A 25,808-nucleotide genomic window follows, 5' to 3' on the forward strand; every position below is an offset into this window, starting at 1 on the left:
TTTTTGATAACTGAATCAGTGAATTATCGATAAAAGTTAAAAACATTAACGGATAGGATAAACGTCAATTCTAAAATTTTATCCTAACCGAAGAAACCAGCTATTGTTTTAATAAATAAGTTGTTTTCCTAATTAATAATTCGTTGAATTAAGTAATAAACCATAATTCTATAGCCATCATAACACTCAGCATTACAAGTGTGTCACACTTAAATATGTATGTTTTGTTGTCAAAACAAAACAAAGTGACAGAAGCGATTCTCAACATTTTCTCAATCATAACCTAGATCAATAGTGTCTTTAATTCCATTGCAATACCGAATAAACAATGTTATTTTAATTAGGTACGATACAGGCTTTTTCTTCACCACTGACCACATTTCCACACCCTTTCAATATACCTACCAGTGGCAAGGGGTGAAGGTAGGCTGTTAAGATACGACATAAATAGTTCACACTAAACTTTTCAGTCATATTTAGATATTTGTTGTCATTAAACTAATAATATAAATTCCAGATGGTCGTGATTCGTTTTTAAAATTCAATTAAACCCAGCCTAAACTAAACCATCATAGCTTAGGTAAGCTATGGGCAATCCGACAAAAATAGTGCACACTCTATCAGTCATAATCGTTGAATTAAGAATACATTATTACAGATGGTGGTGGATAATTTTTTTTAAATCCATTAACCCCTGCGGCCCTGCATAAACCAAACCAAAATCGATAAAAAATATTCTTCTATAAAATGTCTATCTAAAATTATAACATTTACACAGGGTTTAATTGAATTTTATAATCTAACCAACATTATCTGCAACTTGTAGTCTTAGTTCAACCAAAACAAATACGCATGACTGACAACGTTTAGTGTGCACTATTTATGTCGGATCTTAACGGCCTACATCCACACTTCGTCACTGCAGTATACCGTGGCATAACGAAGCGCCATAAAATGTGGTGGCAGCAATCCAAGAAGAACTGTAGTGTGCGAGATGAGAAATCGTGTCTGGAAACTTGTACGTATGCAGTTCGCCGCATCACACTTCACCGCGAAATGTTGTATCGGAAATATATGGCCGTATATTAAAGATAGTCCAACCTCTATAAAATTCATATCTAAATAAAATACGGTTTTTGACGGTTTACATTTTACACTTTACAGGAAGACCGCAGCAAAAAAAAAATTGAAAACAGTCGATATAGGTACTGGATTATTAATTGTTAGGTTAGATTAGGTTAAGTTAGGTAAGGTTTCCATTCTTAAATTCATGAATTTTGCCAAAATCAACTATGAAAATTGAATTAATGTTCATATTGAATCCATTAAAATTGGAAACCGTATAGTAAACGGTCATCTCTTTCCGATAGAAAGCTCACGGCGAACTGTGCCACGGTGAAATGTTTTACGTACAATTTACACGTAACCATGAGAAATAGGTCCAATACAGTCTCGTATTCGTTCCTAAGTGACCACCAAAACGGGCGTGATTCAAATTTTTCAAAAAATTCAAAAAAGTAGGCTCAATTTTAATTATATATTAATATTGTTATGAGAGTTAAAACCGGTTAAAAATATTTCTTCAAGGAAAATAAAAAATCTAAAATGAGTCAGTATCAAATAAATTAAAATGAATCACCAAATGTTTAGGCTGTTAAAAAATATCCAAATTTTTAAATTAAATTTTGTTTATATCATTGGTTATCTACCTTTTACGCATTTTAAACAGGTTTTGTATGATAATGATAGGTGTTGTACCTATAACGTACACCGGTGGTCGGCAAACCTTTTAGACATAAGTATTATGAACTGCGTTTAGGTATCACAATCAGTCTTTAATTATGACTTGATATTTTGACGATGAAAGCTGTTTTTCTATTTATGTAACTATTACCTAAAAGGAAATTGTTTATATTATATTATATATATATATATATATATTTGTTCTAATTGAGTTTTGTAATCTTTCATTCAAGTCTTTTTTTGCGACCCGGGTTTAGTATTTCAGCCTCTTCATGCCAGTAGCGAAGGGTGGAAGTAGGCTGTTAAGATCCGCCATAAATAGTGCACACTAAACTTTTTTAGTCATACGTATTTATTATTAGAACGTTTTTTATTACAACGTTTTTATTACCTCGTATTCTTATTTGTCCGGTACAAATTTTGCAATCGATTTTTAACTAATTTCCCGACTAGCTAGATATTTGAAACCTTTAGAATATATCAGAACACGATGCCAATGCATTTTTTTAAGAATTGATTTCATTTTCAGTTAATTCTGTTTTCTATGAAAAGTTATTTTGGAAGAAATCCGTAAAAAGTAAAACTATTATTGGTTGCTAAGTGGGCCCTAGCAACTAAATTATTAATATTGATATATACGTGCGTTACTATGGAAATCAATATTATATTTCAGTACTAGTTCAGTACAATTTTTTTTGATCGTTTAAGCTAGTCAAATGAAGTTTATATGTTTCAACAGAAAATTTAAAAACGTTGTGTATAAAAAGTTCTTTTTATCTTGTAATTATTTTTATTGAGCTAAGACTGCAATTTTCTGATGGTGTTGGTTAGTTTTAAAAAAATCAATTAAACCTCGCAAAGTTTTGGTATATTTTGGATGATACGGCGAAATTGTGCACACTTTTTCATTCATATTTATTTATTTTCGTTGGATTAAGAATACATAATATTACATATATTGCTGGTTCATTTTTTTTAAATTCATTAAGGATAAGGCCTTAAGGCATTAAGGCCTCAGTTGAGGCATGGTCTAAAAAAATCGTGGGTAGGCGATGCGCGGATTGCGGGTCGCGGGTGCAAATGACGCATGCCGAACGAAATATAATTTGTCATATAAATCCAACATGCGTCGATTTAATGTTCTGTTTATTGTCCTATTAGTAACAATATATTCATACTATATTCATTGACATGTTTTCTTTTTCAAGAAAATGGGTAACGTTTTTAGTCACCTTTACACGATTTAAGAATTAATACCCCCGTCGCCATCACGAATCAAATTGAGGCATTGACACCTCGACGTTCGCTCTCCGAATGCCAGCGAGTCCAAAATTTCGTCGTGCCTATAGTTGAAAATTATTTACCGTTTCACTGATGTATCGTCTTAAGTTTGCCTAAAAAATAATGTCACTGGGTAACGTATTGGGAATTTGATGGAGTTAACTAATAATAAATAATAAATAATAATGGTCAATGGGTATTATAATATCCCTCATATTAATAATCCAAAATTGGTTATAATATTAGGCTTTTATAAAGTTATATTAGTTAAACAATTACACTTACATGCAACATTTACTTTACTGCCTATGAATTTTGTATGTTACCATGTTTGGGATTAAATTACTTAATATTTATTCGATATTTCATTTTACAGCAGCGTTAGAATGGAATATTAAGGTGAAGCCTTTACTGAGCCTTTTTTAAAGAGGCACCTAGCAGAAAAATACGAAGCTTGCAATTTGAGACATTTTTTTGATAATTTACAATTTTAACTGTATTAATCAATAAATGTGTATCTAAAAACATTAAAAAGAAAAATATTTTTTATTTTAGGTCAAAGATAAACCAATAATTTACGAAAAATGTTATAAAATGTGAATTTAGTGCAGGGTATCGCGTTATTATTAAGTACATATTATTTTATAGTCATATTTGTTATTAAATTTAGTTTATTAAGTTTTCTATTTTTAAGAGTAGATATTTTTGACTAATTCATACTTTTAATATTTTTTTATTTTCATTTAAAAAAAACCATCGATTTTTATAAAAATATAAATGTGTATAACTTGAAATCCTTTTTATTTATATCAAATCTTATTTAGGTATGGTCCCAATATTGATGCTCGATTTTCAGCAATTTGTGGGATACTAAATTTATGATTTACTGCGATGCGACATACAATAATAATTATTGATCATTGTATGCTCGTAACTTAGGGATCCTAATCATTAAACAATAAGAAATGGTTGAGTACAACTGTAGTTCTCCTAATAATAATTGTTATTGTCTATGGCAGATTGCTTCTGTATCTACCTTGAGAGAATAAACAACTGGTGCTCTCAATTTCTAAGATAATTTTCAAGGACATAGGTACAGGTTTATAATATTATTATGACCAAAGCGTATAGGTACGTTGAAAAAAATACATACCTGTCCAACGATTATCTAACTTTGGCAGTTCGACAAAAATGAAAAATGAAAAATGAAAGAGACATGGTAAAAAAACTAGCATATTTTAAAGATGCATTTTCTTCAATAATAATTAATAACATGTTAAAATAAATACGTTATATTATTAATTTGTTGGACCAAATGTAGGTACCTATACCTTTTACAAGTTCTTTAAAATTAGAATTACAATAATAATTATCGATATATTATATTTTTTCATAGAAATATGCAAATATGTAGATACTAAAATTATCTTACATATTATATAGAGTTATAGCCAAAAGTTGGTAAGTCGATAATTTAAGTATTTAGAGTTAATGACGGATTTCAAGTATGTGTAAAAATCCAAGATCAAATGAGAGAAAATGCATGAAACACAAAGAAATTAGCATTATGCCTGATTTTAGAGGGCATGTCACACTTTAAATTGCAATTACTCAATAACATGATTTCGAACCTCACCAAATTTTGGCAGTAACCCCACGACTATAGTATTTTAAAAATATTGTTATACTTACTAATATAAATATTCAATATAATATTATTTGTTTAAACATTTTTTGTGCCTGTCAGTTTATCGTTTGAAACAAAAAAAAAAAAACGAATTCTACGGATGTTTCTATGAAAACTATTAGGTATATCTTGTTCATTACGCCCCTACAAGCTTCGCGAAAAATATACTGATGTTTGTATTAATTATTACTATCATAATATATTTATTATTACATAATAATATAAAAACGCAACAGTATGGTAAGTATGATAACCAAACATTATAATATGTAAATTGAACTGAAAACACTATTATTAAATTTGTCTTAGCCTAATAAATTATATTTAAAAAAGATAAACAACTTCTTAACAATAAAAAAAATACAAACATACTTATAAAATAAATCAACAAATGGCCGTTAAACCGGTCTTTATGACGTGGGAATAATTGAGTTTTTGTAAATATTGTGATATTATATTGTAATACGTAACTTTGTCGTATCTACCTAGGTAATATCATAATTTGCATAAAATACATTGAAGGTAATAATTTAAAAAATAAATATATTATAATATTAAATACACATTATAATAAATTATTATTTTAAAACCACCTAGATATACTAGTTTCGTTTATTATAATCTGTAATAAAATCCACAAAAAAAAGCAAGGGTTCCATGACAAAACAGAACAGTGACAAAACAGAACAACGATAAATATAGCTATGACCTTTCAGGAAAAATATAAATTTAATATTGAAATTGGCCTATCTCTATTATGTTGATAGATTTTTAATAACACAGATTTTCAATACGCCATAATAAATCAAATTATATACCTAATTTCTGCATTCCTAATCGCTAGAAAGTCTCAAATAAACGGGACTTAACTCGGTGTTGCCGGCAAGCGCAAGGATATCTCATCTCAATCAATATAATATGTTCAAAATGATTGGGTGACTAGGTACAACGAAATAATCCTCTAACCTAACCTAACATAACCTAACCTAACCTAACTTAACTTAACCTAACCTAAGCTAACCTAATATAACCTAAATAGATTCCACAAAAAATAATGTTTCATTTTTCTCCTGGCTGTTCTGTTTTGTCATGTTCTGTTTTTTCCGGTCACCTAAATTTATAATGCGATTAATGTCCATTATACAAAATTTTGAACGAAACATGTGAATTATTGATAGGATCAACGGTGGAGAAATACATATTGTAATTTAAGCAGTTAACACAATAAAAGAAAAAATGCAATATATTGTGTATATAAATAATTTACTATAAAACGATAAAGCTGGCCATTTAATATTATACTTAAATAAATAAATATAATTATATCTTTACGACAGTATATTTTAGACGGTGACCGGACAAAACAGAACATGATCGCATTATAAATTTAATGTACCTATGATTTTACCTACTATTTTTTCTTTTCTTATTATTCTCTTTTTCTGTTCTATCTTAGATCACTCATATTATGTATATATTTCAATAACTCAACTTAAATAAGGGTTAACACACACATCTATATATTATATGCTTATATAATATTTAAAAAAAATGTTACTTTTTGTCTATAGGTATATACAATATTCTTCCTCATTTTTCTCATGTAATTTCTTTATAATAATTAATCATGTTTTTCTTACTTTCTTACTTTCTATGTTGTTAGGCTTAACTATATTATAATTTATATAATATGAAAAATTTGCTGGTTGCAATAATTTTTCACTATTCTATTTTACCACGTTACCACGCTTTTCTTAGCTCGTATTCTTGTTTGTCCGGTGGTTGTTTATCCAGTACAAGTCTTGCAATCGATTTTAACTAATTTCCCGACTAGCTAGACATTTGAAACTTTTAGAATATATCAGAACACGATGCCAATGCATTCTTTTAATACTTTTAGCCATCTTCAAGTAGAATTGAATTCATTTTCAGTTAATTCTGTTTTGTTGTTTTGTATGAAAAGTTATTTCGGAAGAAATCCGTTATCCAATCCACTATTATTGGTTGCTAAGGGGGTAGTCCTAGAAACTAAATTATTAATATATACGTGCGTTACTATGGAAATCAACATGACATTTCAGTTTTCTATATTTGTTTGTTTGTTGCAAAATAATAGCAAAAAAAATGATTTGTTGTGGCCTTATTTGCCCTAAATTATTAATACATAGAAATGTCAAGTTTATATGATTCAACAGAAAATTTAAAAACGTGGTATATAAAAAGTTCTTTTTATCTTGTAATTATTTAAACACATTTTTGTAATCAAAATGTTACTGTTTGTTTTCTTAATAAATAAAATAAAATAAAAAAAACTGTCAATTCATTGTGAAAATGCATTGTATTATTAATTTTAATAAAAAGTGGAATTAGTACCACACAATTTTCGTTTTTATTAAAATCAATAATATTGTATGTAGGTATTAATAATTATTGCTGGCCATTCAGGGGTACCATATCAGTGGATACCAGAAAACCTGGACTGGAATGAGGCTATAACGAAAATGGGCCAAAGTATGTGGATAGATTTTCATCATAGGGCATCATTAGAAAAGGGGAAATGGAGTAAGTCTACCATCACCACGAGAGGTGCCCTGTTTTGTAGAGTCTCCTTTGACGAGGAATAAGCTTAAGTTAATTCTGAGGCTATGAACAGGGCACATAATGGGCAAAAAATGTCCTTATGGGAAGAAGTGAATCGCAGCTCTGTGATGAATGTCATGTTTTAGAGGACATTGTACATATAGCACTACAATTCCCTAAATATGAACTTCACAGAGTACAGCTGCGCATTGCGGATATCTATGAGAATGTCGACGAATTGAAGGGTGTCCTGGCGGTCGGTAAGACGGAATAGCTAGGCAAAATTGTAAAGTTATTTAACAGAATAGGAGTGAGGACCTGATCGACGGATCCCATTCTAGAAGAGAAGAGGAGATATGACAGCGAGTCGCAGTCAAAGCCTCGGTAAAACCACAAAACAAAATATTATTAGTGTAGTACAATATTACAATGTACAATATAACACTATTATATTCATGTCGCAAACATGTTACCAGTTCGATGATAACCCGGTACCTATACGAAATTCACGACGGACAATTTGTTTATTATCAGTATTATCACTATCAGTAAGTAAATTAAACTATTGAGTTTGTACTTATTGAGCATAATGATATCGTAGCTAGAGATTTGTAATTAAAATTATCTTCTCTCATTAGTTGTTTATGTCTGTGATTTTGAAATATCTGTCCTTTGGTCAGCGTATTGACTCTATTCACTATACGTAAGCGCGAAATATTATTTAAAAAAGTATACATATTTTGTCAGTCTGTTGGTTTTACACCACTATTAATGAAACCTGGACAGCCCGTAGACTCCACTGTGTATACCATTTTAGTAAATCTTGGTATCTAGAGAATGACACCCTTGTTATATAAAGTGGTCATGGCCCCCACAAAGGGGGGGCTGACAGGGCTCTAGCCTGAGGACCAGGGCTCAGGAATGGCCCGGCGTGGCGAATCGACCTGATAAAGTGATTTAAAATACACATTACAAATTCTCTCGAATAGTAAAAAAAGTCACCTGCGGCGCTATTTATCGTCAATATTATTATTTAAAAGTATGTGATTGTACGATACAATTTTTAATTGTGTATCGATACTTGACAACTCCATAACTCCAGTAAATAAATAAATAAAAATTGTCTAAAACTGTTTAAAAGTTGTATAAAAGCATTTTTTGTATAAGACCACCGCGGATGTAAAATAATATAAATGCACGGACAAGCAAGCAACTGTGGTCATGTAGTTTAGTTTTTTTTTTATATTATTTCATCGCAAATAGTGTCGCGTCGTCTTGTAAAAGTAGATATTTTTGTAGATATGGACATGCGACAAGTTTCAAAGAAATATTTGTCTACGTACATTTATGTAGTGGGACAAGTTAATAAACAATTATTATAATTTTATGCTTGCAGATGAGATGATCGCTTTGTTGGAAAGTATGAACAGTGAACCAATTGGCCGTGTGGCTATTATATAACATATTTAGGAACATGGGTCAATGAGAAATAGATTCAGTCTCAGAAAATAAAAAAAAAACTAGAACTGAGATCACAAGGAGTGCCTTTCTCAAAATGAGACGTCCCCTTAGCAATTGGGTCTGAGACTGCGTATGGTACGTTGTTATGTTCTCTCAATTCGTTTCTATGGTATCGAAGTATGGATGCTAAACCAAGAGATGTGACGGAGAGTTAAGCGCGACCTACATTGAGGTGCATGTCACGGTGCATGTTGTCTAATGTTGTCAACATTCCTTGGAATGACAGGGTGACAAATGGTGAATTTCTCAATTGAGTGAGAAAGAACCGAGAAATTCTACGTTGTAATCAAAACCATAAAACTACAGTACCTCGGCCACATAATAAGAGGACAAAAGTCCAGCATTCCCCAACTTGTAATACAAGGAAAGTAGCAGAGGACGACGTCGCATTTCGTGGTTTTAAACCCTCCGTAATTGGTACGAGTGCAGGTCCGCCTGAACTGTTCTGAGTAGAAAAAGATAAGGCTAAGATCGCCCTGGTGGTTGCTGATCTCCGCTAGAGGATGGCACGATTAGAAGAAGAATGAACACCCTACAAATTTGCGTATCTTTCGCATCCTGGGTGTAAAATATCAATCAATGTATGGCAACATACAATGGCAGTTTATCGCATGATTAGAATTTTGGTAATGAGACCTCCAAGCTTGTCAGTGCCTCGAGTCTCCATTTAAGTAAGTATAATAAGCCGCCCATGGGATGAGATTTTGTGCTTAGACATAGGTGTGCACATATTTTTCTTGACCCACTTTCATTTAAAAACCTATGTAAATCTCAATGATTTTTTTGAGTTAAATATTTGATATCTTAGCATAGATAGAGATTGCATAATATTATTATCACTTAGGTGATAATTTAATAAGAACGTAAGTGTTTAGTATGATTTTCTTTCGTTATTGCAATGCGAAAACTTCGCCAAGGACATATTATTATCTTGTCAAAATAATAGTGAATTATTTTATGGTGGCTCGGCCTAGTGTTTTAGACATTAATGTTACGTTTAATGCAAGGTCGGAGCATAGATTAATAATAATTGAAAACGGGATCACCTCTACCATGCCACTGGCATGGTCGTAAGACGGCTCGTCCTTTTTGAAAAAAAAAATGAAAATTGTAGTTAGCCCAATGTGTGAAATTCTCTGGAAAACTATTTTGTAAAATGTCTGTTTAGATTTTTTTGTTTACTACATCTATGTTTTAGAATCATTTCTATAATTAATAATTACTAATGAAGTCATTCAAATTGCCAGAATATCTTTTAAAACCTTCCAATAAATATTTTTACGCTTTGCAAAATGTTCCCACTTATTTTAAGAAACCACCACAATATAATATTATAATATCGTGGGGTAGTTGCCAAAAGTTGGTAAGTCGATAAGTTAATTATTTAGAGTTAAAAACTGACTATGTGTCTATATATAAATATTATGTACTTTAGAAAAATAATTCAAGGTTAACCGATATAAATATAACATGCACATAAAACATAAGAAATTAGCATTGTGTCTGATTTTAGAGGGAAAGTCAAAAACCTTCCAATAAATATTTTTTTACGCTTTGCAAAATGTCGTCCGTTATTTTAAGGAACCACCACAATATATAATATCGTGGGGTAGTTGCCAAAAGTTGGTAAGTCGATAATTTAATTATTTAGAGTTAAGAACTGACTATGTGTCTGTATATAAATATTAGGTACTCTAGAAAAAATTCAAGGTTAACCTATATATATATATATATGCACATAAAGCACAAAGAATTAGCATTGTGTCTCATTTAAGAGGACAAGTCAAACTTCAAATTGCAATTACTCTATACTTAACATGATTTCGTGACTTACCAACTTTTGCCAGTAGGTAAAATCACGATATGCATGTATAATTTAATTAATTACAATTTTATCAGTGTATAATTCGAATGACAGTTACGTTATTTGTTCACCAGCTGTCATGATCATTTGACTGGTGATATTTTTATTAAATTGGAACTGCGCAGAAGACCCGTGCGCATTTCAAGCTTAAAATTTTGGATAACGTAAAATATTATTTATACTTATATAATATATTAATTATGTAACATTTATTTTTGTTTTTATTTTGACAATGGCCGTAACAAAATGGAAACAAACTCTTCAATTATTTACGTAATTAAGTACTTTTTTTTCAGTGCGTTATACGAATGACATAAAAGCTATTTTCATTTGTTTTTTCATCTGTCATCAACTTGCAATTAGTATTTTTAATATTGGAACTACACAGAAAACTTATATGTATTTCAGACTTAATTTAAAAAAAATATAAGTACATAAGATTGCATTTATCATATGCGTATTTTTGTGATTAGTACGCAATAAATAGCCCTCACGGAATATAACTAGGTAGGTAGGTACCTAAAATTGCTCCGATATGCTCCGCATAGATAGACACTAATAAAAAAAATATACTAACCTATATGGCTCATCTGCCGCTGTAAATATGAATGCGCCATTCACCAAACCAGAGAGCACAATTGGTATGACAATAAGCACATAGTTTATAAACTGGTATCGTCCAAAGTTTCCCAACTCCTCGAGGATCGAATCGAGCTGCAACGCAGTACCAATTATGGATCCTTGCCGCTTCTTTTCCACCATTTTAAATCAAAGTATTAATATAATCCAGATTTTATTGTCAAATTGTTTTAACACACTATTAAAACACTAAATTTATATATGAATTAATAGTTTGTTTTTATAAACGTTATGTTTATTTGTGTCTTCAAGGAAGAGCATTGCTTAAATCTATTGAACGGTTGATGGCATACTGATCTCTCTTGCACGAGGCTTCGTCGATTTATTTAGCATACAGACGTGACTGATAAACGACAAATTCGTAACTAGTTAGTTGATTAACCTTTAAGCGATCAACAGTGACGTCTCTAGTCAAAATGCCGCCCCTAGGTAGCGCCAAAATGCCGCCCCATTTTTTATACGGTATTTTTTATCATCCTTTCATGACTAAACTATTTAAGAAATGTGTTGTACTACTAAAACTAATTTCATTTATTAGTTTAATTACATTTTTCAAAATATTAATTCAGATACATTTAAAAATATACCTGGCAACTTCCAAAACTCGCGAATGATCGGCAAAAATATTTGGATACATTTTAAATTAGGCAAGTATGTATCTAATTATATGAATATAGTTAATTCAAAAATCTACACGTGTCATTGCTGGTCATCAAAGACGTGACCTCCAAGGACAACGGAAGTAAACTAGACATCGCAAGCCCAACAAAAAAACAGTCCTGTTAAACCTTGTGTGTTAATTAATACATTTTGTTTCAACCAGTGAGCTGATTTTTTTTAAATTGAAAGATATTTCCGTTATTAGGTACTAAGTTTAGGTAGCTATTTCTATATTATATACCTAATGATTCTCCTCAATTTGCCGCCCTTCCAGTAACTGCCGCCCCCAAGCGACGCTTAATCTGCCTACCCCCACGTGACGTCACTGTGCCGATCAACGATTTGACGTAGTGATGAAAATTTCGAGAATGAAAAACAAACTTGTTAACGTAGGTTATTAAATTTAGCATTACAAGAAACACTTCTATGTATCGATTTTCAATGAAATCAAAACGAGTTATTTTTTTATAAAAATATTGTTCAAATGTTGTCCTGCTTCCAACTAACGCGTCTCTTAACGATATAAATCAATACTTGGAATACACCGAACCAAAGATAAATGAATTAAAAAGCTTTATTTCATAAAAAAGAAACATGGTATGATATCATGGACAAAACTCATAAATAATTACAAGATAAAAATAACTTTTTATATACTTACAACGTTTTTAAATTTTCTGTTGGATTATAATGCTCAATATGCTCAAACTTGTACTTGATATGAAGTAATTAAAAACAAACAAACAAATATAGAATACTGAAATGTCATTTTGATTTCCATAGTAACGCACGTATATATTAATAATTTAGTTTCCAGGACCACCCACTTAGCAACCAATAATAGTGGATTGGATTACGGATTTCTTCCGAAAAAACTTTTCATAGAAAACAGAATTAACTGAAAATGAATTCAATTCTACTTAAAGATGGCTAAAAGTATTAAAAGAATGCATTGGCATCGTGTTCTGATATATTCTAAAAGTTTGAAATGTATAGCTAGTCGGAAAGTTAGCTAAAAATCGATTGTAAGATTTTACTGGATAAACAACCATAGGACAAATAAGAATACGAGCTAATAAAAACGTTGTAAAAATGACTGAATTGAGCGACAGACTTAATTGCCGTTTGTTTGCCTATGACGTATTCAATATCTACATTTTTTAAAGGTTATATTATAAAGAGGTAGTGTCGAACTTGATTATTACGAGGAAGATGGGACCGACTGAATTTGCTTGTTATAAGCATTACTCGTTATATCAGAGAATAGGTATTGTTAAATAAGCGGTCACATAACACAAAAAGTCACAATTCAAACAAAAATACACAATTAGATTTTTCCCCGAAACAAGCATGGCATTCATAAACTACAAAAGAAGTTGTTTATTGCAATGAACGCTGGTAGGTACCTACTCACTTCAGCTTGGATTTTTTACATGGAATTTCAATCATATGCGAGGATGCTTTTTCAATGTTGTCGGCGAAAACACCAATTAGATACTTAGACACTTAACTAGTGTCATAAGCGTAATATGATCCCGGCGGTATCGGTCTACGGTCGGATTTTTTATTGCTTAGGGTCGAAAATGTTTTTAAACGATCGACACATTAACAATTTAAAAAAAAAATTTGACGATATTTTTGCTCGTTATAAAAGTATTTATTCACTTAATAAATTAAATTTAAAATCTTTCGCCGATAATTTAGAACTATTGACCAGAGAAGTAAAAAAATCTTGCACGTCAATTGCTTCCTATGTGTTAAACGGTTCCTCAAACATTCTTTTAAATTTTGTCAGAAGTGCAGGAGTGCAGTATTAAAAATTAAATCACGTTTTGATTGTCAAATCTACGAGTGGATCACAAGTACTTTTTCTCAAAATACGACGTTATACACTTGAAATGGCGTATACGGAAATTTTTACGTAAACAGTTCACCGCAGGACACTCTTATTCGTGCGCCACAGTACGTGAAACATGAGTTCGTGTAAAAATTAATGAAATGAGTTCTTCGTTGAACATTTCACCGTGGAATACATTTGTACGTATGCTACAACATGTGGAGATGTCTTTACTAGGTTAGGTTAGGGTTAATCTAATTGGAACAGTACTATTTGCAAACTATCGCCGCATTTAGTAAGATACGTACAAATGTATTCCACGGTGAAATGTTCAACGAAGAACTCGTCATGAAAATGTTATACGAACTCATGTTTCACGTACTGCGGCGCACGAATGTGTCCCACAATGAACTACATACGTACAACTTACATGTAACCTTGAAATAGACAGTGGAAAAAATTGATATCTCATTTTCTGAGTAAAGAGTAAAGTTGTTAGCATTTTGTATATTGGTTTTTAATCCTTGATTAGCTACTGCAGCTATAAAATCTCTGTTGCCGTTGCTGTTAGTGTTAAGTTTAAATCTAATAATAGAGACGTATTAAACTGTTAGACTTTTTTAAATTCGTCTTTTGTATCCAATCTCCCTACGCTATTCGTAATAAATGCCATACAATAGGCACACAACGAAATATCTACCTACATATTTGACTAATGGAATCGCCACCTATCCAGTACCTAGTTCATTTTACAAAGGAACAATATGTTATCGTGGGATTGGTGCCAATAGTTGATAAGTCGACATTTTAGGGTATTTTGAGTTAATGATCAATTATGTGTATTCATTAAATATCTATGCCTTAAAACAACTTGGACCTGATCAGCGCCATCTTTAGATTAATAAAGCCTGAACATATCTTTTTGCACAAGCAACGAGTGGTCCACTGTTCAGCTGTCAAAAATCAGATCCCAGAATGCTTGACATATTGATTCGCCCTTTCTCGTTTCAAATTGAATTATAACAAAATCTCAAATCAAATATATTAACTATCAATGTTATTTTTTAAAAATACTATACATTCCTGTTATTCATCAGTTCTCAAAGTCAGACTAGTCCTTTACACAAACACCGGTGGTAATATCGATTTTCAAAAAATGTAGCATTGATCTATACATTACATTATTGTAGAAGGTGTGTATTATTTATCATGTAATTCATATAACCAAATCAAACCATTCCATGTGTGAATACGACAGATGCGTCAGTACGTAGTCTATAGAACAATGACAGGTCATTCATAGACAACAACGGGAGGGGCGGAAAAGGTAGGACCATTCGTTGTGAATGTATCGGCTTTCTACTTGAGTCGGCAATGACCTGATTCAACCCCGAGAAGGTACTTTTTCAAGTAGGTATTATTGAGTATTTAATATGTGGTCAGGAAAAAGTTTGTTAGTCAATAGTTACCAACATCTTTGGGTTCAATTGTTGAACATTTAACAAATATCTGTACCGAAAAAGGTTTGTAAAGTCCAATTACGGTATTATTATTTGGAATGGATGATGTGGAGGGGATAGAAAGTTGTTGTTGCGTGGATGTGTGAAGGAACATTTATTGATCGTTACAAGAATACACTGAATACAATAATAATGATGATAATGTGAGAATATAATCGCGGGTAATGATGTACTGGTGAGATCTATGTAATCAAGAGGTTGATTATATTAAGAACTGTGAGACTTGATTCGAGTAGAATGACGTTGACTATGTCGAGTGAAGGACTAGTGACAATATTAGTGCGTCTCGTGACGGACTCGATTAGTTGAGTGAGGATTTCTGCATTGTCTTTCCAAATTTATACAAATATAGTACATATATTATGAAATATGTTATCGCAATAATTATCAGTCATAACATACCCTACTGGTCTAATTATGATTGAAGAAATGCTGACGATAAATATCGCTCTATTGTTTTGTTTTGACAACAAAACATACATATTTAAGTATGCTACTCATTAAATACTCTGAGTGGTATGATTGCTACAATTATATGAAATTCGGTGTCAACATATAGCGTTCTGATTCAAAAATTATTATGCCAGAAGTTTGTAACTATACTTCAAAGTATTTCGAAGAATTGAGAATTTAAATTTTAAACAATTCGGGAAATCCCGGATCTCGAGAATCTTTTCTCAGGATTCGGGATTTCTTTATTGTCATATATTAATTGAAAAAACGATTTTCTATAAGAACAAAGTAGACAGAAAACACAAAACGTTCAAAGACTGATCGGGGCATTTAACACAATTAAGCCAACGTCGACTCAAAATGAGCGCAATTTTTGCAACATCAGGGAATTTTGTGTCTCAAAAGCGTACGCGATTGACAGTCTGTGTTTTTTGAAAGTCCATTTCAATAAGTAATGTTTTGAATTATTTTTGTTTTCCTACTTCTATTTTGTTTGTCTTCCCACATAAATGAAAAAAATTATATTTTTTTGGAATTTGTCTGTTTTTACAATTGATTTTAGGATTTTTACAAAGTTTTTATTGGCTTGTATTCTTGTTTGTCCGGTGGTTGTTTGTCCAGTATAAATCTTGCAATCGATTTTCAACTAACTTCCCGACTAGTTAGACATTTGAAACTTTTAGAATATATGAGAACACGATGCCAATGCATTCTTTTAATACTTTTAGCCATCTTTAAGCAGAATTGAATTCATTTTCAATTAATTCTGTTTTATATGGAAAATTATTTCAGAAAAATCCGTAAAAAGTACAAGAATATTATTGGTTGCTAAGGGTCCTAACAACTAAATTATTAATATATACGTGCGTTACTATGGACATCAAAATGAAATTCAGTATTCTATATTTGTAATATCACGTACAAGTTTGAGCATATTGAGCATAATAATTCAACAGAAAATTTAAAAACGTTGTATATTATATATATATATTTATAAAAACGTTCTTTTTATTTTGCAATTATTACATGTTTTTTTTAAATTTCCCGATATCTCGAGATTGAGATTTTCTCGGGAAATACCCAACTCTAGTCATGACTTAGCTATGAGGGAACAACTGTGAAGAGAAGATATCAGCTGAATACTATTTTCAAGGTCATGTTTTCGACAATACTGGAATTCCGGGATTGCAATCACTAATAATACCTATACACTTATCTGTCTTTCAATTTAAATGTGATTTAAAAACACTTACCTATGTGGCTCGTCCCTGACAGCAAATACGAAACCCGTATTAACCATACCAAAAATCACAATCGCTATTGCAATAAACCCATAATTCTGGAGCTGATATCGTCCTCTAAAGCTACCCAACTCCTCAAGCACAGTGTCCAGATGCACTATGGAATTTTGTCTCTTCATCTTCTCAATCATTTTATTGTCTTATTTGTCTCACACACAGTACGGCAACGCAGAATAAACTATTATTTAATAGTCACTGTGATTTTACTATATAAGTTTAGTTTGTGAATTAATTTGAAGAGTACACTTTGCCTAGGTCCATTTGATAGACAGTGCTAAACTGATATGTCCTGAGAGAAAATTGATGTAAGTCGTTTGATTAACATCTAAATGGTCGGTGACTTTGACAGTGCCGAATTAAATATAAATCTCTATTAATTATTATTCATATGACGTACTTTAAAGTTTGTCAATAATAACCAAAGCATGATTATTTTCGAATATTTATCCATTTTTGTACAATTTTCCTGTATCATCAATGATACCTTGTAATTTGTAATACATATACGAGTAATGATTCAGAATAAATAGAGGAAAGGGTTGTACCTTGGGACGGTTTTACATTGGGACTGTAATATAAATTAAACATTATGTTGGAAACCATATTCTCTATTTGTTCACCAAACCATTTTAGTTTCAGTTATTCTTTGTCTCAATTTACTTTTGTGCTACCGTCAACGAACAATTTAACAATCATTTCCGAAACTTATAAAAACAAGGTAAGCATAATTATTATCGTTATTTTCTTATTTAGTATCATGATAGATTTTTGGGTTTCCACCGCGTGTACTTCTTCCTTCTTTCCTCGACGTTTTGGTATCGTTACAGAGGCCATTAGCAAGAGATAAGTAGTGTGATGATGAAGTTTGCTTTTAGCTAATCGGATTCCTTTTGGCATTCTTAGAGCGACGTTTGCATTCATACACCTACTTCAACACTTACCACACAACATAACACATATCTTTTGATAATGGCCTCGTCTAAGGAGGAAGGAAGGAAGAAGTACACGTGGTGAAAACCCAAAATTCTATTACGAAAAAAAAACAACCGTGGAAGTCACAAAAATTATATATTCTTATGTATTACTGTCGCAGCATTGTTTTAGTAAGCAATCTATCAAATAATTTGTTAAAGAAATTAAATATGTATCGCTTAGAAAATTTACTTTGTCAAAGGTTTACCTACTTGGTTCTACCTTGAGCCGATATTCTGGTTTTACCTTGGGACATGTCCTAATTTACTGTACAATTCCTAAGTAAACAAATCATTTTGTATTCTCCAATGTCTACGACATCATCATTGGTCGCAGTGGTAAAGTCACAGTGAAAGTATTTCCAACTCTAACAATACGCCGCGGGTTTCATTCCTTCAATATTGTATTCCCACATGATCTTATTTTAAAATAAACTAGATACAATAAAAATGTAACGTATTATCTACCTAATAAAAAACATTTATTACTCAAGTTCTGGTTTATTTTCACATCATAAAATTGCAATATTCATATATACCATTATGTCCCAAGGTAGAACAATAAAATTATATCCAACTGGTTCAACTGTGAGTAGTGAATGTACGCATTGATGAAAGCATAAATGATTTTTAGCTAAAAGCGACCTACAGCTATTGGGTATGCAGGGCTAAAAGGTTTTCTTACTTGAACAACGGTACTCACCTCAAAAGAGTACTGAAGACGCGCTTCATGCAGCAATTAATCGAATCAGGGGGGCTCACCGCAACAGTCGGCTAGTAGTGGCGGTGTCTCTTGATATCAAAGGGGCGTCTGACAACGCATGGTGGCCATATCTTCTCCAACAGTTGAAATGTAAAAATTGTCCCGCTAAAATTTTCAGGCTCATCAAAAACTATCTATCCGGCCGAGAAGTCTACGTCAAATATGCTGGAGTATCTGCTATCAAAGACACATCAAAGGAATGCATACAGGGTTCGTCTTGCGGCCCTGTCCTGTGGAACATAGTTCTCGACGACCTCCTCTCTAAACGATCTCTTCCCTGAAGGTGTACACGCATAGGCTTTTTCTGACGACGTATTGCTAATTATGGAATCCAAAGAGCTTAGTTCTCTGGAAACTACGACTGACAGCGCGTTGGAGAGCGTCGAAGCCTGGGGAAGGAAGGTGAAACTATCTTTCTCCGGGGAGAAAACGAAGGCTTTATTCTTTACAAAGAGGCGCGTCTTTCCGCCTTCATTGGTTATGAATGGGCAACCTCCATCTTTTTCTAGGGAGTTAAAACTTTTAGGGGTAATAATCGATGAAAAACTTAATTCATCGAAGCACGCGGACAGCATCTGTAAAAGAGCAGCAGTGACTTCACTCAAACTAGCAAGAATGGCCAAACCGACATGGGGTGTATCCTCTGAAGCTCTTCAAATTCTCTATACTTGTGCTATTGAGCCTATGATCACGTATGCGGCCAGCATTATGGTCTGAAGCTGCTAAAAGGAAAAATATAGCAAGAAAACTCAATACGGTTCAGCGAGCACTAGCAATACGATTATGCAGAGCTTACCGCACGGCTTCGCTAAACTCAACGCAAGTTCTAGCAGGACTTATGCCTCTAGATTTACGTTTGGAACAAATCGCTCTCACTTACAGGGCTAAGAAGGGCGAGGAGGGCCTCGCAGGTTTTCTGCCAGACGATAAGCTTTACGAAAAACCGGTGGACTATAAAAGGCTGCCACACCCGGCTAGACTATTTTCTGAAGTGGTTTCTTATCCTGCAACGTTGGAAAGCAACGAATGCAATAACATGTCGATTGTCACAGATGGGAGCAAACTTGATGGCGGTACTGGTGCAGGGTTTGTAGCATACATTAATGGCGGTGAGATAGCGGCTCGTAAGTACCACCTTGCCGGCTATTGTACGGTAATGCAGGCCGAACTCTATGCCATCCAACGCGTTCTGGAGTGGGCAGGCTCAGGTCATATCCAACGAAAGCTCACCGAAAACCATGGTATTTGTATGTATTCGGACTCTAAAAGCTAAATACAAGCAATTGGAGATCCCTTGCCTACTATTCCAATTGTCTTTTCTATTTACAGCGAGCCCGCAATACTGAGGCGGCGCCACCCCGAGGTGTACTTCAAGTGGATAAGGGGACACACCGGGATAGAAGGAAATGAAAGAACCGACAAATTGGCTCGGCATGGTGCCTCTGAACCCAAGACCGCGATAATTTATGACAAATTTCCTCTGAGCTACGCGAAAATTACAATTTCAGATATGGTGAACAACAAATGGAACTCACGATACTTAAACTCTTCGACAGGGGAGTTGACTCGAGAGTTTTCCCCTTCAATTTCAGCAGCACGAGGCCTCAGGGTGCATACGGGGCTGTGTTTTGAGATGACACAGATCCTTACAGGTCACGGAGTCATGCGAGCATACCTGAACCGGCTTAAAATAACATCTGACGGAAGCGACCAGGACGTCCGATAGTTACTACTAGATTGTCCAATTTTTAGCAAGGAGCGGCACAACCTGAAATTTGTATTACAGGTGGCAGATGCGGGCATTTGAGACCTTCCGGGGACCATGGCAAACGAGGCCGGAAGAGATGCAATTTTAAATTTCTGTATTGATGTAATAGAAGAATCAAAATACTAAATGGTGACATATAATGATAGTTCACGCCTTTCAGATCTAGTGTTTGCAGTCATATAAGATAAGTCTATGCTCAGAATATCAGTCCAATGCTACATTTCTTTTACCACGGGAAAAACTCGGCTATAAATTGCAGTTCTCAGTTCCCAATGAATACGACGAAATATTCATCAGAATCACCACCGCCTTGCTCTACAAAGAATTTTCCAGGGTTTTTGCAAGGCGGTTTCATAGGCCCTGGCCGAATTCAAATTAGCAATATCCGATGCTGGTAGAAGAATAGTTTTCTATAAGGCATATTTCTCAGCCGGCAAAATTGTCATTTGACTAGCACCAAGTAGAGTAGTATGCGTGCCAAAGTCCTTAAATAAACTCGATAGTAAATGCGAGGTATCCATAAAGGTATCTAGAAAAAAAACCCTTTCCCCTACTTCAAAAATGTCCATAATGTCAATATTTAACGTTTTTCAATGTATTTTATTACCACGTTTTTATTAGCTCGTATTCTTGTTTGTCCAAATCTTGCAATCGATTTTTAACTAACTTCCCGACTAGCTAGACATTTGAAACTCTTAGAATATATCAGAACACGATGACAAATCATTCTTTTAATACCTTTAGCCATCTTTAAGCATAATTGAATTCATTTTCAGTTATTTCTGTTTTGTATGGAAAGTTATTTCGGAATAAATCCGTAAAAAGTAAAACACTTTTATTGGTTGCTAAGGGGGTCCTAGCAAGTAAATTATTAATATATACGTGCGATACTATGGAAATCAATATGAAATGTCAAAATGACATTTCAGTACTTTATATTTTATTCAGTATTTCTATCAAGTACAAAAAAAGTATTTATTAATACATATAGTTGTCAAGTTTATATGATTCAACAGAATTAAAAACGTGGCATATTAAAAGTTCTTTTTATCTTGTAATTATTTAAAATACTTACGAATTTGGCCAGATGGTAATAATTTATGACGAATTTATAATGTTTATATATAAATTAATTGTGTCATATTCGTCACGTATATTATTGCTAATATGATATTCTATTCAAAGATATTCAGCTCTCTCATATTTCTTTTGATAAGGCTCAGGTTTCCGATCCATATATCAATGTGTGACTAATTTTTAACACAGTGTGTTTATTTGAATTGATAATTAATACAATGTCATACAACACGATCAACGTGATAATTTAATAAATTAAAACGGCCTTATGCTAGATTAATTATTTATGTTAATAAAGATCAAACAATAATTATATTCTTTGGTGTTTCAGTGTCAGACATTTTAGTGTTATGATTGTTATGGTTGAAGTATGTATGATTAATAAATACTACTATAGTTTTGTGTATTAAGCATACGGAATAACTCTGTTCCAATAAAATATTTGCTCAGCTTAAATACTTAGGCATTATTTGAATGTTATAAACCAGGGGTTCACAATGTGTGTCTCGCGAGATTTATGTTAAATCTGTATTAATTTGAATATGTATTTTTCAAGATCCCTTTTCATGTAATCCGCACACTGTTTCCGTAAATATGCAGTTTGAATTAATAGATTTGCAAGTGAACAAAGAAGCAAAAGCATCATATCGTGATAAGAATTTAATTGAATTCTACAAAGGACTTTCACTTGAAGTGTGTTCAAATATAGCAAACATGCTCATCAAAAATGGCTTCTTTATTTGGAAGTATTTACTTATATTTGTGAAAAAAAAAACATTTTCTACAATGAGTACCTATTAATAAATCAAATTTAAGATCAAAATTAATCGACAACCATATCGCATCTGTTTTGCGTATTCACACCACAAAATTTGAGCCTAGATGCAGGATTTAGTTTCAAACAAACAATTGCACAAATCACATGGTGAAAAAATTAAATACTTATTATTTTTTAGTATATTAATAAGAGTAATAAAAATAATTACAAGATAAAAAAACTTTTTATATACTTACCACGTTTTTAAATTTTCAGTTGAATCATATAAACTTGACAATTCTATGTATTAATAAATACTTTTTTTTGTACTTGATAGAAATACTTAATAAATATAGAATACTGAAATGTCATTTTGACATTTCATATTGATTTCCATAGTAACGCACGTATATATTAATAGTTGCTAGGAACACCTTAACAACCAATAATGTTGTTTTACTTTTTACGATTTTTTTCCGAAATAACTTTCCATACAAAACAGAATTAACTGTGAATTAATTATGAAAAAACACGTTATGTATCAATGGCTTGGCAATTTCCATTCATTAAAAATTAAAAAAAAAATCCTAGCCATATTTCGGCACCGTTTTCCTGTAAATACTTAAAAAAATGTTGCCTTGAAGTCGGTCGCTGAATATTATGTAAGTGCCGATATACTATACAAGCGGTGGTGAATCTTTTTATACTTATTTATCAAAAAACTTAGAAAAATGTGATGACGCGTGGCTAGGATTTTACAGCATTGTTAATTTTTTAACCAGACCGAGGGGATTTTATTTTTTTTTACCGACAAATTTACAAAAAATCCAACGAGCCAGGTCTGCGGATTTATAAGTCCGCAGATCTGGGGTGCTCCACGCGAAAAAAAAGTCCGTAAACTGTAAATCGTCTGATTTGCCTGCCAATGGAGCATAGGCACTATAATCAGAGATGACTCGTGAGTTTATTCTTTTGACTCGCCATATGTTTTAGCCTGGATCTGGAATTAAAGTAATTCCATTTTATGGTAATCTGCTAAATATATAATGTTTGTCTTAGTTAATTGTAAAATAAACCTTTTCTATGCATGATGTTTTTTCATAGTGGTGTAAACACAGATTAATTATATATTTTACTAACCGAAGTATCTGCTTTCGAAAGGGTCGCTTTGTTGATCGATATACAAGTATACTACTTTAATAATTACATATTTCAATAATGAAAATAACTGTACTGCGACAAAGAGATATTATTATTATCTACTCAATAATTGTGAGAAAGAGGTTTGAAAGTAAACGTTGCGATAATATTATGACGATAATATTGTGTAAAAATGTATAGAAATACTCGTACGATTATAATATGTATATATAAGTTTTGATGTATTTTGATAATTTTATAGATAAAACAAATAGCAAACAATAATGATGAAATTATTAGATTATCTAAAATTATTGCAGAAATAGGTATTACCTTTTTACTTACTGTTATAATAATGTCTCTTTCTTGTATGGTAACCCAAGGTAAACCCACCGGAATGGATGGAATGTATTAGAATCGTAAAGAAAAGGTTAAAATCTATACTTAGCAATAATGAAACTTTCTTTGGCTTTTAGGGTTATAATAGATAAACTTAAATAGGTGGGTATTTTTTTTTTAATAATTTGTAGCATTGAAAAATTGTATAATTATTATGGTATTTTAGAAATTGAATGTCCCCTTTGTGGCAGTCCCTGCTCCATATTTACAATTCAAACATCTTTCAAAGAGCATAAATAATTGACATAGGTAATACTATATTATTGTTTTTGGAGTAAGTGTATTTTCCTTTTTTTACATATGGCCAAAGAAGACGATGTAAATTAATGTAAATATGTGTCATATTCATTATCTAAATACAAGGTCGCTTTTAAATCTGTACCTCAGAGGCAGACGGATGCAAGTGCCAAATACCAAATTGTTCAGGAGAGCCAAAAAACAATGTTTATTTAAACGAATATTCATAACTTCCAAGAAGATGTACATAGAATGATCATTATTTTTTGTATTCTAATTCAATTAAAGTACTTCTGGAATATGTAAGAAAGGAATAAATATAATACAATTTTATATCTAAAAAAATAAAATAAAAACGTAGTGTGGATTTGCATCCTTCTGCCTCTAAAAATATTTTGTTAATGTGGATTTGTATCTTATTTACCTAGCCAAAATAAAACAATTTATAACTTAAAAAAATTTAAAGGTATAAATTTAACAAAGCAATTTAACAAATTTTATTATGTCATCATCATCAGCCTGAATCTATTAACTGCTGGATGAAGGCTCGCTAATTTCCAAGCTGATTCCACTTCTCTCGTTCCTGTGCGTTGCGTTGCCAAGTACTTCCGCAGAATTTTATCATTTCATCGATCCAGCGGCCTCTAGGTCTACCTTGCGGACGTTTTGTACCTCTAGTATTCCACTGGACATGGCCCCCACAAAGGGGGGGGGTGGCTGATAGGGCAGGAGGGGCCCGGTGTGGCGAGTCGACCAGATAAGTGAGATATACATACATCAAAAACTCTCTCTCCCGTACATACATCACAAAGTCGCCCGTTGCGCTATTTTTCTTTTATAATGTTATTTAAAATAATGTGGTTGTACGATACAATTTTTAATTGTGTATCGATACTCGACAACTCCATAATTCAAAAGGATGTGTTAAAGTATTCAAAAAAAACTACAATATAAACATTAATTTTACCGCGTACACCATTTGGAAAACGCTACTGTCGAGCATCACACTGCCTTTATCGTTAGCGATAGGTAGGGGGCACGCCAAAGATCCTTGCCTGGGAGGCCGCTTCAGGATATGGGGGCCATGCCACTGGATGACTTAATTTGTCCAACGATTATCCTTTCTTCGAGCTATGTGTCCAGCCCATTTCCATTTAAGGTTTTTAGCAAACTCTATCACATCATAAATCCTTGACTGTTCCCTTATCCATTCATTCCTCTTTTTGTCCTTTTACGTTATGCCCAGCATGCACCTTTTCATATCACGTTGTGCTACTCTAAGTTTCTGGATCTCTCTTTTACTTAGGGTCAATGTTTCACACGCATGTGATTACGGGAAGCACAAACTGGTTGAACACTTTGCGCTTTAGGCACAGTGGGAGGTCATTTTTGAAGAAATTATTCAGGCGGCCAAAAGCACTCTAGCCTAGCTTTACTTTGCGAACAATTTCATCAAATATACATCCATCTATAGACACTTGTTGTGCCAGATAGATGTAGTTTTTCACCTGTTCGAGCTTATTGCCATTGATGAGGATCTCTTTTTTCTTTGATACATTTATTTTCAAGCCTACTTTGTTGCTTACTTCAGCGAGTTCCTGCATTCTGCT

General features: G+C 32.6%; 1 protein-coding gene across 3 annotated transcripts in view; it reads right to left on the reverse strand.

Moving 5' to 3' along the window:
* Positions 1-25,808, reverse strand: part of LOC147075906 (organic cation transporter protein-like) — a 52,232-nt gene that overhangs the window by 13,816 nt on the left and 12,608 nt on the right. Inside the window, exon 1 of one of the 3 annotated variants that reach the window (XM_085942231.1) lies at positions 17,039-17,450. The exons of 1 other annotated variant lie outside the window; for it this stretch is intronic. In XM_085942231.1, coding sequence (XP_085798357.1) covers positions 17,039-17,217 — 179 coding nt within the window. In that variant the 5' untranslated portion in view covers positions 17,218-17,450. Of the gene's footprint in view, positions 1-11,253; positions 11,635-17,038; positions 17,451-25,808 lie in introns of those variants that run through there. One more of the 3 variants, XM_085942229.1, reaches the window with a different exon arrangement.

Source organism: Rhyacophila brunnea, unplaced genomic scaffold (assembly GCF_057557595.1).
Source record: "Rhyacophila brunnea isolate RB1 unplaced genomic scaffold, BYU_Rbru_1.0 scaffold_14, whole genome shotgun sequence".
Taxonomy (NCBI): Eukaryota; Metazoa; Arthropoda; class Insecta; order Trichoptera; family Rhyacophilidae; genus Rhyacophila; species Rhyacophila brunnea.